At 34.2% G+C, this 15,390-nt stretch overlaps 1 protein-coding gene across 1 annotated transcript in view; it reads left to right on the top strand.

The window, feature by feature from the left end:
* The window catches only part of LOC111048076 (synaptotagmin-1), a 95,073-nt gene extending 79,906 nt beyond the window's left edge, over positions 1 to 15,167 (top strand). The window contains exons 3-9 of the mRNA XM_039424346.1: positions 3,790 to 3,941; positions 6,503 to 6,690; positions 7,559 to 7,675; positions 8,384 to 8,504; positions 8,691 to 8,896; positions 10,147 to 10,264; positions 11,734 to 15,167. Coding sequence (XP_039280280.1) covers positions 3,790 to 3,941; positions 6,503 to 6,690; positions 7,559 to 7,675; positions 8,384 to 8,504; positions 8,691 to 8,896; positions 10,147 to 10,264; positions 11,734 to 12,050 — 1,219 coding nt within the window. The 3' untranslated portion in view covers positions 12,051 to 15,167. The remainder of the gene's footprint in view (positions 1 to 3,789; positions 3,942 to 6,502; positions 6,691 to 7,558; positions 7,676 to 8,383; positions 8,505 to 8,690; positions 8,897 to 10,146; positions 10,265 to 11,733) is intronic.
* Positions 15,168 to 15,390: the final 223 nt, after the last annotated feature.

Genomic DNA, 15,390 nt, shown 5'->3' with positions numbered 1-15,390 from the left:
GCTGCTGTTTGAATGTAATCAATATATAAAATACAATTAAAAAATAGCATCATGAATTGATGTAGCTGCCATCAATCCAACATGAGTAAGTAGAACTCGTAGCTTGAAGAAAAGTTTAGAAAATACTGACAAAAGAATAAGAAAACTACTGGTTTTTTAGGCAACTGTTTCTATTTATTGAATTTTCTGCCCAAAACTAGTGGACTGTATAAATGAATGAAGATAGAGAAAATTATTGAAAGGCTAATTATTAGAATAAATGGACAGGAAAAATCAATATAATAAATACCAGTGCACCCTTGTGCATGCACTTGCCTTGGTCAATAGCTTGTCCATGCAAAAGGGTAGATGGCACCTTTGGTAGCTCAAGGGATTGTAGATAAAGGGAAAAAAGGTTGTCAACATCAAAGTAGTTGAATAAGCAATTTTAATGCTCAAAAGACAATTATTGAAAAAGGTAAAAAATATAAGTCAGGTGGAATTAATTATAATAGAAAATCGAAAAATATATGAATGATATTGTAATTAAAACAATAACCAACAACAAGTATTAGAAATTTCATAAGAATTTCCTAGAGAACAAAGGTAAAGTGCAGAATGTTTGAGAGTGCTATTAGATTTGAAACTTAAATCCACAATTTCTAAAAAGTTGACAATTATTATATCTGATGTCAGACCAAGAAAACAATGAAGTTTAAAAAATTGAAATAATGGAAAAATAGCAAATTATTTGATAATGACACTCAGAAGAGCTCAATAAAAAATTATTACAGGAATTTGGAAAATTTAAAGGTTGAAGCTAAGAAAAATAAATCAATTCAAAAGAAAAATTATTGAAAATAGTATACCATAACAATAACCAGGAATAAACAAATGTTTGTCTGTGAACCTAAAACAATCTGGAGTGAATTAATAATAATTATGAAATGTACAAATTTGAAGTTTCATCATTGAAACAATGGTAATTAAAGGAATGTGATTCTGAAGGAAGGTGAAAAAGAGATAAGGCTAGGTTAATAGCTAGCCTAAAAATGTAAACAAATGGGATAAAGATATGAAATTTCAAAACTGAAATTACACCTAAACTTCAAGTGCAGATCCAAAAATATAGAAAAATAACTAAGAATTGATTACTAAAAAGTAACTCAAGTTGAATACTTGAAGATAATAAAAACAATAAAATGAAAGTGAGGTTACAAAAATATTAAGCAACCTAACAACTTGACATAGGTCAATCAAGAGTTAAAGAATACATTTGTTTATCATAGACTAGACAAGATAATCAATGATATTGAGTTGACAAAGCCGGGAATAGAAAAAGTTGACAAAGCCGGGAATAGAAAAAATCATTCAATAGTCAAAAATACTTGTATGTAGACTGTACTTGACAAGCTATGATTAAGATCTCAAACTGGAGGACATAACCTAACATAAATAGTAAAGGTTGAACAAGTGATTGAAAAAGGGAATGAATGAATCCTTATTAAAGACTTAAATAAGTGAATAAAAAGAATTAAAAACTTGACCTGAATGGTATTTCCCAGTATCTGGAACAGTGGATACAGCTGAATGCTTCTCAGAAGTGAAGTTGGCGATGGCAGACGTTCAGCGTGCGACTTGGACAGAAGACCTTGAAGAGTAGAAATTTCCATGAATAGGCTATAGGTAAGCAGAAGGACCCTTCCTTACACCACAAAAGGACAGGATTGGAAGTAGACTCCACATGATGATGAATTTGATGAGTAGAGATCCCCTTTACCCAACGTGAATAAAGCAGGAAATGGATTTAGTACAATCCCCAAGATGATGAAGTGATGAGTAGAGATCCCCTTTATTCATCGTGAATAAAGCAGGAAATGGATTTAGTACAATCCGAGATGAAGAAGTTGATGAAAACTTTGAAGAAGTTGAGAATTTCCTTGTCAACATGAGCACATTGCAACTCGAAGCAACTGCAAACTAAACTGAGCAGGAAGCACTTTAAAACTGGGAATGAAGTTTTGAATGATCAAAAAACATAAGAGAACAATTTTTATAATGCTGAAAGGCTACATACTTAAAAAGGGGATGAAAAATAAACATTTTTTACAAGACTCAAGCAAGGTGTAAAAGTTGAAGCCATTTTTAACAAAACGGAAGAAGGAAGTGAGTCAGAGCAAAACGTAAAACCGGGATCACGGCAAAAACCAATGCCAACATGAATCGCTAACAACAAATATGCCAAAAGAGATGAAGAATTCAAAGATAAGAATATCCTCGCAGTAATTATGCAAAATAAAGAAATAAGAAATGAACAAATAATGATTTTTATAGAATTTAATTCTCATGTTCTACCGATTGAAGCCAAGCCGAGGCAAATCGTTATTCATAAAAAAATAACGTCATAAACAAAAGTCATCCAAATATTTATTTAATCCCTTGGAAGAGACGACTTCGGCCACCTACAATCCAGGACTACCAGGAATTTCGGATCGCCGCCAGCAACTTATAGAAATTCAGCACGTGAGTGAAAAAATAGTTGAAATAAAATTATTTATTCATTATTCTGAGAAATGATTTTAATGAGAGAAAGCAATGAGGGAATGCTTGATGAGAGATTATTTCATTTCAGTTTTATCCATTCAATGTGAGAGAAAATTATTGGTGTTTATTTGTTAAGGAATGAATAGAATTAGAGCTCACTGAATGCCTTTTCACACTGCTTAATGATCGGAATGGTCGGATTCAAAGTTCATTAGCAGGGCACTTTATCAATGCCCGCATTCAAACAATCGAAAATAAGAGGACCAAGTTACACTATTGCCTGAAGGCAGAGAAAATAGGATGATGGTGTTTGGTTGCCGATTGCCAAACAGTTTTGATTCAACAACGTTGCGCTGCCCTATTTCAAGAGAACAGTAATTAGGCTGCTTCAAGGCACAGCTATGTAGTCGGTGCTGTTTCTGTTTCTAAATTGGAATCAGAATCGCTTTGTTGGGCCTAAAGCAAACTTGGGAGCACATTGGAAATACTACGTGTAAATGAAGCCCTCGCCAAAAGCACATTCATGTCAACCGAGCATCATTATGTTAAACAATATAAATTCTCGGATTGCTGGTTTCCCTTGAGCTAATGAGGATCAGAATTCAAATAATTATTCCTGAAAGTAAATAACAATAAAAGAAATGAGACAGTTTCAATTTGAGAATAATTTGAGAGTAGAGAAGAGGATCAATGCTCTGGCACCTGGCAGATCCAAGAAGGAAGTTTGCGTACAATATAATCATACCCCTACAGTCTCTACATTATTCAGTATTCGAACTTTACCATTCCCCATTCTTCGAACTTTTTTGATCATTGGATCAACTTTAGACTTGGAACTAATCCGCATAATTGCGTTTGTTGACACATAAGTTGACTACGCAATAAAATAAAATTTCAAAGAAATTTTTCTATAAAAATTAAATTCCATAAAGCTGTTTCACAATGTCAACTATTTGTACTTGAATAATATATTACTGTGGATTCCACTACTTCTGGTAGACACCAGTGATAAAGTATGAGCCAGTTAGCTCATTCAATGAATAGTTATTACAAATTGTGTTTAAGAGTAAACCACAGTTTATGTACGGTATGAGAGGAACTTTTTGAAATTACACTTTAAATAGGCTTCGTCAGTCGAGTGTTTTCCCAGTAGAAAATAGTAAATACAGTAGTAAACCCAGTAGTAAATACATGAGAAATTGAGTACTGTATTTATCAAAAGATCAATATTATTTATATTATCGAAAATTATGTTTGTTTGAGCAGCAAGGAGGCGTTGATTGTGAGTGGAGGAGAAGACGGTGGTTCAACGGCTGGCATTGGAAGCAGTCGCTCGCTCAACAAGTCCCCTTCATGCGACAAGTTCTGGGTGCCTCCGAATCTTAAGCGACAGTCTAGTCTCGACAACTCGTCACCAGGTACAGTACACTCTCTACTTTAAAAACACTGCCATTAATAGTAGAATTGAATAGATTTTTATTCCTTTCTCGTCACCAGGTACAGTACACTAGAGGGTTAAGTGTAAGAGAGAACCGACTGCGCCCTAACTTCGCCCTCCTAGGTCAAAAATAAAGGCAGTCATTCTATTCTATTCTATTCTACACTCTCTACTTGAAAAACACTTAATAGTAGAATTGAAAAGATTTTTATTCCTTTCTGTGTTACATCAATTATTGAAAATTATTTTTTAAATAAACGTTAATAATTACATTATAAAACAAACAACTTCCAACTATAACTCTAATTATAATGAATTACAAAACTATCAATTATATTATATACGATCAATGAGGAATACAATTAGAAAAACATTTCAAGTTCATAGTTAGTAACTAGGCTATAACAAAGATTCCCTATCAGAGCTATAGCACAAATAACAAATACAACATAGTCCAGTCACTATATACATTGGTGCATGCAATTTATATTGTAGTTCTGATTTTTTAATATTTTATTTCGGTACATAAGAGAAGTCCAGAACCAATTTCTTCATGCAAAATTTCCTTGTGCTAGATACAGAGTGGCCCAAAAACCTCGTATTTTCAGCTCATTTCCCAGTTTTCAGCGACTTCTGCCAAATCTCGTAATCGGGCAGAAAAATTTGCTCCCGCCTTTTTTTTAGATTATAAAATTCTGAATAAAATTAGATCATTCGGAACTCTCTATCTCCAATGAGTACTGAGTTATGATTTTTTTTAAATGAGTGAAATTTGAAGAAAAAATCAATTTTGAAGAATTTTAGTTTCTGATCAACAATAACCATTTAGATGTATAATTCAAAATCCCTCTGGGCGTACCTTTGTGCTCTACAATCAGAGATTAGGTAGAGCGCTCCATCTCATATAGATTTCCAGGTACACCTGACAACAATGCTCCTTGTATTGTGAAAAACACCTAATTTTCAGCTTTAACCATCATCACCAACTACATTGTCCTCACATTGATATTTCGCACAATGACATAAGTTCATGAGATTATTTTCTATGAGAATCACCCGTTAGATGCACTTCATTTCAGTATTTCCTAATGGAGAGGCGCGCTTAAGGACACCTCAAGGATCAAAATTTTAAACACTTATAACTTTTTACACAATGCTCAGATTTCATCGTATTACACTTCATTCTTCTCGACTCGTCAGGCGGTCCAAAATAATTCATCATAAGTCGAATTCAGTCGGAAAATGGGAAATTTATTGTTGAGTGTGCTTAAGCTCATATTTCAATACTCAAAAAATGGCCAATTTCTATATTTAAAGCTATGTATCTCGGTAACCCCTTATTATAAAAATCATTACTACTTAATCTTGAAATGTACAATAGAATTTGCTCTTCCATCTGCTGTAAACGATTTATGAAAAAATCGTAAAGTGAGATTCGATTGTTGAAAAAATTCGGAAATTGTAGATATTTTTCTCATATCAACGGTTTTGGCAGTTCTATGATAGGGAAAAGTTATTCAAGATGGATTTTAGGCAACTGAGCTCGTAGAGGATGAATTTATCTACAATTTGGAATCAATCGTGAGTTTCTATGATGTATTAGACACTTTTTAGAAACTCTTGATCAACAGTAAAATCACGAAAAAAATGTAATAACTGAAATCGCCATTTTTAAAAACTTCTGAAACTTTCGAATTGTATTGAAATCGAAAGTATAATTTATTGGAGTGGGTAGAGAGGAACAATTTTCACATCCTCACTAGATTTGGAAATTTTATCAGAAGTATTTGTATCAGAAGTAGCTTTGAATATAGAAATTGGCCATTACTTGTGTATTGGAATACGGGCTTAAGTACACTCAACAATAAATTTTCCATTTTTCGACCGAATTTGACTTGAGGTGTCCTTAAGCGCGCCTCTCCACTAGGAAATACTGAAATGAAATGCATCTAACGGGTGATTCTCATAGAAAATAATCTCATGAACTTATGTCATTGTGCGAAATATCAATGTGAATTTTATAATCTAAAAAAAAGACGAGAGCAAATTTTTCTGTCCGATTACGAGATGTGGCAGAAATAGCTGAAAACTGGAAAATGAGCCGAAAATACGAGGTTTTTGGGCCACTCTGTATATAGCACAAGGGAATTTTGCATGAAGAAATTGGTTCTGGACTTCTCTTATGTAGGTACCCAAATAATATATTAAAAAATCAGAACTAAAATATAAATTGCGAGCACACCCCCTTTTTTATGTCTATATTGACTGGACTAACATGACAGGTACTCTAGATTATCATTAGCCCCTTTCTGTTGATAGTCAAAGTAGGCTTTGCTAAATCTCAATCGAATAATTAATCAGTGGGAAGCTATATTCGCAAATACGTATTATTCAGTTCTAATTATATTCAATAAGCTGAAATATTCTGTCAAAGCGTGGTCAGATTTTGATACTGTAACCTTTGATCACATTGTTTGAATATGGTATCATAATTTGGATTATTCACAGTTTCTCAACATTGATACTGTCTGATTATTGCAGAGGAGTCAGGAGTTGGTTCTCCAGTGAGTGGAGACGTGACGATGGGGGCGAGCATATTAGAGGCCCCCTCCAAGGTAGAGAAAGTGCAGCAGCAGCAACAGGTGGCCCTTGCCTCAGTCAGGCCGCGAGTCAACTCCATGCATCGACAGCTCGATCACACCAAAATCGATGCTGCTCTATACGATCAGGTTCGACATCAACCTTCAATAATTATTAATTGTTGTTCGACATGGAGCTTCTTCATAAATACATTATTATCATTTGTCTTGCCTTCAAGGATTAGGCTTATTTGCCTGCTCGACTCACAATTATTAATATTTATAAGAGGTTTTAATTAATAGTCATTTTAGCGAGACAGATTTCATTGCCATCTCTTTAATGGTTTTCCGACCTCCATTATTATTTGTATAGTCTATATCAGTGAAAACAATTCTGTCAACTAGAAGTTCATCAAATTATTCATTTTCCTAATTATTGTTTAACACAGAGTGAGATCATGTAATTGATCCTGAGATTATCTCGAAAACTAGTATTAGCAATTATCAATTTACTTTCACCCATATTATTGAAATAAAAAGGTAGATTCCTAGACTCCAGCATCAAAAGCAAGGTAAGCCAAGGAAAATATGGATGGCCAATGCTCGACAAGAGATGGAATGCAGAGGTTTGCGAGACGATGACTGGAGAGATAAGAAGCGATGGCAGAGAGGATGCGAGAAGCGTAGCAAAAACTTGCGAAAAAAATATTCTAGAACTGAGCTCAATAAATTGGATAGGGAGTTTTCCTATAATGTTATTCGCCTAGTGCATCTATTGGTAATTTTTTTCTTATTTCGGCTAAAAATAACAAAAGACCCATATTCTTCGAATACAATATATAATAGTCGATTATAATGGACAATTTACAATAGACTTAGCCTAGATGTTCCCATCTGACATGCCGGTAACTATATTGTAACCGATTATAGTCAACAAGAATATATAAAGTACCGTAGGTGATTTTTGTGGTTTCCTAATCAAATGATTCTTCATTGAAATGTTTTTTTTTATTTGCAGCAAGTGACATCACACGGTGCAACAGATGAAGGCGGTGAGGAAATAATCCGAGGATCTGTGAATTTGACTCTTGTTTATGACCTCAATGCTGGTATTTTGACTGTGCGACTAATTCAGGTAGGTCTTGCAGCTATTATAGGTACCCCATAACTCCAACGTATCAATGAGTCTTCCAATTATTGTTGGCTACTCAATTATCAAAGATGGCTAGCAGAGACTTACTGAACTGAAATATACGGTAAATTAGCAAGAGAAAAATAAATCTCTCTCAGCGACCTTAATTTCTATAAATAGTATTTCCAGCATTGCACTATTCTCTTCAAAAATGTGTTATTAGGCATGGAGGGAGGCTCGTGGAGAATAAGGAATTAGCATGAATAGATATAAAATTACTTTAGTTTGTATATCTTATATAATAAGACGATTTCCGTGAACGATTGGAGAATGTTTACGGTATTTAAAAAAACATTATGAGAAGCATGATTTCAAGTGAGTGTAGCTTACTCATCTTAATTGAATACAGTAGAAAAAATCTTGTAAAAACATGAACAATTTATGAAACACACAGACCCATTATCATGTTTAATTCATGAAACACTTATCTGAAAAATCAGAATAATCTGTAAAGTTGTTGGACGTTATAATAGTTATAAAGTAATAAGAATAGTTATTTCTCCAACTCTTAGCAAATTGATCGACCAACATGTGGCCTTTCTAAAATGACTAGTAATCTGTAGGGCTACTTCCATTCATCATGATTGAATAATCGTGACATCGTGACTAACAACATTTCAAAACTATATCGTTATATCTATTTGTTGGCAGGCAGTTGATCTTCAACCGAGAGATTTCAGCGGTACTGCCGATCCCTACGCCAAAATTCGCCTACTGCCCGATCGTACTAATGTATGGCAGACCAGGATCCACAAAAAGACACTGAATCCCGGTAAGAGCCACCATAGCCACCATTTCACATAACTCAACTAAAAAATAATAATAATGTTGACTTTAAAAACCTCATGTAAATTGTATGTTTCAATAAATTGCAAGTAAACATGTAATATTTTGACATCACTTTAATTGTATAGTGCTCTTCACGAGAATCTATAGGATTTGATTTGTGTTTTTGCAGTGTTCGACGAGGACTTTGTGTTCGAGGTGCGTCGAGGGGGCGTGGCTCGACGCACTCTTGAGCTGGTTCTGTATGACTTCGACGCATATTCGCGCCACCACAGTATCGGTTGCGTGCAGCTCCCCTTGGCTGGCCTCGACCTGGACCAGAAGCTCACTCTGTGGAAGGCACTCTCTCCCTGTCTAGCGCATCACGATCAAGCCAAGGTAGGCCTACCGTCACTGCGACACTGATGTCAAAAGATAGATCAAATACCAAGGCAATCCTTGTGTTATTTTCTCTTCCAAACTTGGGTGATGACACATTTCAAAATTAGGTTATGCTGTTTCTTTCACTTGTCCTATTTTCAGTGTAAACACTATAAACATAGCATTTTTAATTTATATAAGAATGCATTTAGATTTAATTTCAGAATTTATTTTGAAAACCAAATTGAATAATGAAATTGCAGTAGTACTGTAAGATATATTGAGCTAATTTAAAACAATTTTGATCCAAAATCGAAAACAAACTTATTCTCTATTAATTATTATTCATTTACCGTATATAAGAAACAGTAGAAGTATACGATACATAAGAGAAGCAAACAGTATTCACTATCTAGTAATAGTATATTCTCGAAGAAAAATTAGAATCCATGTCAATCGTCTAAATAGGAAACTCCAAAGGCATGGTAGAGTTGGGTTTCCTCATTATACAATGATTCATTTGTCAAGTGGAATAAAAACGTACCACTGAATCAATAACATTTAGAATAATCCTAAAAATTTAGGATTATGAAAAGTAGATGATATTAGCACTGATACATTCAGTTGTGTCACGTTATAGTATCTTTATTATTCATGTTTTTATTATTTCTTCCTATAAGTTACGGCGAAAAAATCTAAATAAATGATCGCCGCATTATTTATTTATTTACAACAATATGGGAGCACACGGGAAAATCCCAAAAATTGCTCCCCAATAATAAAAAAAAACACAATAATCACTATAAAAAGAAATTTAAAATTCAGTGAAAGAAATACAAGGAAAAAACTATTCTATATTAGTGAAGAATAAAAATGTTATGAGAACTAAAAATACTGAATACTAGAGACTATACTATAGTTACTAGAAGCCATAGGCTACAATATGAGAAAATAATAAGAGAGAAATCATGAAATTACAAATAAAATTCCAAGAATGATGTGAATCAGATGCTGAGAATTACGAATAACAATTATTATAGTAAGCCTAATTCAGTGAATATGGTGAATATATTTATAAACCCATTTACTTCTCTTACACAATATTTAAATTATCCAATAGAGGAACAGTTTCAATCAGAATAACTCTAACCAAACTCTATCTATAATATTCCAATTGTAACTAATTTGAATTTCCAACATGAAAGATGACAAGGAATAAAAACCTTGACACAACTGCATCAAGGATTGATTCTTGGTTTTGTTTTTAGGAGGAGTTGGGAGAAGTATTGATTTCGTTATCATTTCTGCCTTCCGCTGAGCGCCTCACAGTCGTCGTCATAAAGGCTCGCAATCTGCGTGCTGTTGATGAGACTCGTGCTTCTTCAGGTCAGTTCACATACAAATGAGAGCTTTCCAATATTCAGTAGGATTTAATAGTCAAGATATGAATCTAAGCTATTGAAGGGTACAAAGGGTTCAAAAATTATATCAATATGCACAGAGTGATCTGATTGATTTTACGTAACATTTCCTACATGTTAAACAATTGTACTTCTATACAAAGTAGCTGTATCAAATTCATACTGATTTCCAAGAAACGTAGAGGTTTTGCAAAAAACATAGAGCTGTGCAAAAACCAGGAATATTTCACCACAATGAACTACAACATGAATTCAAGGACTATAGCCTACTGCTGGGTTCGAAATGTTTAGGAGGAAACATATTGGTACTGGATTATTTTTCGTTTCTTGTAAATTGCGTTTTTTCATGTAATTGTCATTCATACATTTAATAATAATTTGAATACTACCAACGTATTATTATTTTGATGTATACTTCAATAATGTATTTAACTTTCCGGTAGTCGCGCCCTTCTCAATCACACGAGCAGTCGCGTGTTGTATTTTGTACAACATTCAATTTTCTAAGTGTTATGTATTCTGTTTACTGTCAAAACATAATAATTAATTGTAGAATTACTTTTTCCATCTTCTTGGATTATTTTACGCCTATGAACATTTGGATGATTACCAATTCATAAATCATAAGGTACATCAAGCATACATTCAATTCATAAGGTACATCAAGGATAGCCATCAATTCTGTGTTATTGGTTCGTTTACAGTCCCCATATACAGTCATTCCCTATCTTATACACAGTGCGACTTATGCACTTTCGTGACTAAATGGCACCTAAGACTGAACCATTGCTCGGTTGATACTGCAACTCAGTGGAGTGATGAGGGGAAAGTTTTGGAATGCATAGGTGACTCATTCACTGACACCACCCCATTCAATAGTTTTGTGCAGCAAAAAAACTGACGCTGTTGTACTTTTTACAACAGCGCGACTGTCGGAAGGTTGAATAAAGAATATGAAGCAATTTCAAATAATAGCTAGTGAAGGTAAATCATATTCGAAAAAATTGGTACTTGAATAATTTCTTCCTAAAACAGTCGAGATTATGAATAAAAGGAATGGATGAGGTGAATCACATTTCTCTTATTAGATATAGTGGGAATGTTATCAGGGTTTATGGGTATTAGTCAAGTCACCAGTTAAGTTTTGGTGGAAAACACTCCAAACACCCTAATTTTTTCGTGCAATAATTCTGGAGTACCTATTGGACATCCTAAATATAAAAAGTTGACCTAGCCCTGGAGCTTTTTACTGGGTGCCCCAAAATCCACGGATTTTCGGTTCCGTTTCCAATTATTCTTTGAGATTTTCCAGAGTACCAACACTTTCACTAATACTGATATGTGCTGAGAATCCAGCTTATAAGCGTGTATTGGACCGTTGATAACAATATGTCGAATGCTACTATAATTGAAAGCTGTAATGTCTTCACACAGATCCGTACGTGAAAGTGTCGCTGTGGGTGAACGGCCGCCGCTACAAGCGCAAAAAGACGAGTGTGGCACGCAATACGACGCGCCCTGTGTTCAACGAGGCACTGACGTTCGACATCGGTCGCGAGGCGCTCGCCAAGAACTGTCGCGTGGAGGTGAGCGTGTTGCACGCGGGAGGGGGACCTGCCGCCACCGGCGAGCCTCTCGGCACCTCCTGTCTTAGTTCGGACTCTGAGCGCCGTCTCTTCCACGACCTGCTCTCAGCCAAGTCCGGCCAGACTGCCCTCACTCGCTGGCTACCTCTCACCGACCCCGACTAAACTGCAGTATTCGCACGCAATTTGCTTCAAAAAGTGGAGAAGAAACTGCGGAAGATGTAACTTCATCAGATATGTCAAATTATCTTGAAATCTATATAAATTACAATGAGAGGATTGTTTGCTTATCATTATCATCTTGACCCTTCAAGATTACTGACTCTGACATAACTGTATTGAATTTGCTTGAAAAAGTGGAGCCACCATGAGAAGAAAATGTTTAGTACCGTACATTCGGATAATATGTAAAATTATCTTGATATCTATCTAAATGACGAACAATGAGAGGATCATTTCCAACTATCATTGCTTAATCATTATCATCTTGAACTTTCAAGATTACTGACTCTAACAAAACTGTATTCAAACAGAATTTGCTTGAAAGAGTGGAACCATCATGAGAAGAACATGTTTAATACATTGAAATGTAAGATTATCTTGATGTCTATCTGAGTGACACAGTGTGGATTCTTCATTGCGTATCATCTTGAAGCTTCTAAATAACTAGAAGTAAATTGTTTCTAACGACTACCAACTTGAGATGGAAAACTACTGAATTCAGACTTGTAATAAGAGTAGGCCTAGTATCCGAATTGTTTGGAATGTAAAACGTTTTAGTAAGAAATTAACTTGATCACTTTTGATGACTTGGCAATCTAATGTCGTTAGAATAATATTTTAAAATCTTGAGCTCACGTGGTGGAGTTCTTTGGAACATAGCACCCACCTTCAGTACTAAATGAAGGTACTCCTATTATGTTATATACAAAAGAGCTCCACTAAGTGTATTGTAATTTTTACCATTATTTATAAAAAAGCAGCTAGCATTATGTCCTCAAAAAAGTATTCAAACTGATTCATCAACTAACAGCTCGTAATATAAAGTGAAATTAAAGTTAGGTACTGAAATACTAAATAATGCATTGCGTGAGACCGCTATTGGTAGCTTACATCGTCAGTCCAGTCTAGTTTAATATGCGAGTTTCAATCATCCTTGAAAGGCTTTCCACAAAACCCAAAATTAGACCGTCTATATGGTATTGTATTAAGATTAGAACAAACAATCTCTATCAATGCGTCAAATAACAATAAATTATTATCATCTTGAAGGTTCAAAATAACCCAAGTGAACTGTTCCTATCGATTGCATGTAACAACATCTGCAAATTTTTAAGAAAAAAATATGAATTTTCATTGTAACTATAAAACATTTTTATACGTACAGTTTACAATGTGAGAATTTAGTAAAACTTGAATAATGATGTAATATCATTATTAAACTTTTACAAGGATTGGTCAATACCATTTAATCTGAATCTATCTTTGATATTTGCTCGATAAACGTGAAAGCGTACCGTAAGGATTCTCATACTCACTTCTGTAGGGCTTTACTGTTTTCTTGATTTTCAAGGAAAAATTGGTAAATATTCTTGAACTGGCAGACCGGTCGGAATACAGTGATACCGTAAAGTCCACTTTAAAGTAGAGTAAAGCTATTCCTAAAACTTTCATTTTCGTAATAGGCAAAATTTAATTCAATTTCAATCATAAGACGTTAATCAAACATATAAATGTGGCCTACAAAATGATTACCCTGAATTCAAAAATTTTCCATTGTTAATTAACCTTCAAAATTCAAAATCTTCAAATCATTATTCCTGGATCAAAAATCAAGTGAAGAAGCAGTGTGTGATATCATAACCTCTAACTTTGGACAACATCAACTTTTTATCAAAATTTTTGGAGAGAAATAGTAGGCTACAGGCTCAGCCTATTTTTTCCTCCAATGTCATAATAAATTATATCATGATTGTAGTATTTTGTACGATAAATAAATAAATCTACTTGTGAATTTGTGAAATATGTTCAAAAAAGTAAAGCATTTATACGGGTTATTGTTTCTAAAATAGACTGGTAAAACTTCGTGTTTTTTGCATTAAAATGTTCTGAAATGCATTATTACTGAAATAATACAGGCGGAAGATTGTAGCCTACATTTTATTCGATTTTTAATTTTATAAATTTGTAGATGTTTTAACCTACGTACCGTGAGTTAGTTAATCTTTATTTTTCAACTAAGCTTATTATTAATAAATTAATAAACTACAATTTATAAACTATAATTTTCAATACTTTTGGTCAAATGTTTTGTAAAATTAGCTAAGAAATCGAATAAGAGTCAATTAAAAATATGCAACTTATCAATTTTCTTCTGAGGGTGATGTCCACATTAGCTCTTAGCTTGTGTGTGGGTATTGAGGCGGATGATAATGCGAGACGAATGGACTTACAGTTTTAGGTGGGCTCCGAACCACCGGGAAGCAATTTTACAACAGCAGGCGCATTATTCTCAACATAATATACAGAATGGGTGAAAAGTCCGAGAACGGCTTAATATCTCATACACAAAGGTAATTTTATGGTGGGTGTGATTGGGGATCCTGCTAAAATTGAAAATACTACTTTACTATGACTTCAAAAATCTGGTCCTCCATCTTTTATCCGCCATATTGAATGCAAATTATTTTTTTAAATAGGCAGGTGGTCATACGATACATGATTTCGATGCGAAATTTCAAGAGAAAATGAATGGTGAAAACCGCACATCAATATCTCGAACCGTTCAGAAGATATTCACATTATTAATCAATACTATTCAAAGCAGAAAGGAGAGAAAAAAGTATGAGAACGGCTCAGTGTCTCATAAAAGATTGTGATTTCAAGCTGGGTGTGATTGGGGATCCCTCTCAAATTGAAAATACCACTTTACTTTGACTTCAAAAATCTGGTCCGCCATCTTGGACCGCCATATTGAATGCAACTTTATTTTTTTAAATGGGAAGGTTGTCATGCGATACGTGATTTCGATACGAAATTTCAAGAAAAAATGAAAGGTGAAAACCGCACATCGATATCTCAAACCGTTCAGAAGATATTCACATTATTAATCAATATCATGCAGATACCACTTGTGTACGGTATTTCATTACTGATCTGCATGATATTGATTAATAATGTGAATATCTTCTGAACGGTTTGAGATATCGATGTGCGGTTTTCACCATTCATTTTTCTTGAAATTTCGTATCGAAATCATGTAACGCATGACCATCACCTTCCTATTTAAAAAAATGAAGTTGCATTCAATATGGCGGATCCAAGATGGTGGACCATATTTTTTTAAAGTCATAGTAAAGTGGTATTTTCAATTTGAGTAGGATCCCCAATCACACCCACCATCAAATAACCTTTGTGTATGAGATATTAAGCCGTTCTCGGACTTTTCACCCACCCTGTATCTAAGCGATAGCTTATCAGCGCAAACCACTAACTGAATATATTT

The sequence above is a fragment of the Nilaparvata lugens genome, chromosome 3 (genome assembly GCF_014356525.2).
Source record: "Nilaparvata lugens isolate BPH chromosome 3, ASM1435652v1, whole genome shotgun sequence".
Lineage (NCBI taxonomy): Eukaryota > Metazoa > Arthropoda > Insecta > Hemiptera > Delphacidae > Nilaparvata > Nilaparvata lugens.
The sequence above is the reverse complement of the archived record's forward strand: the minus strand, read 5'-3'. Positions and strand labels throughout refer to the sequence as shown.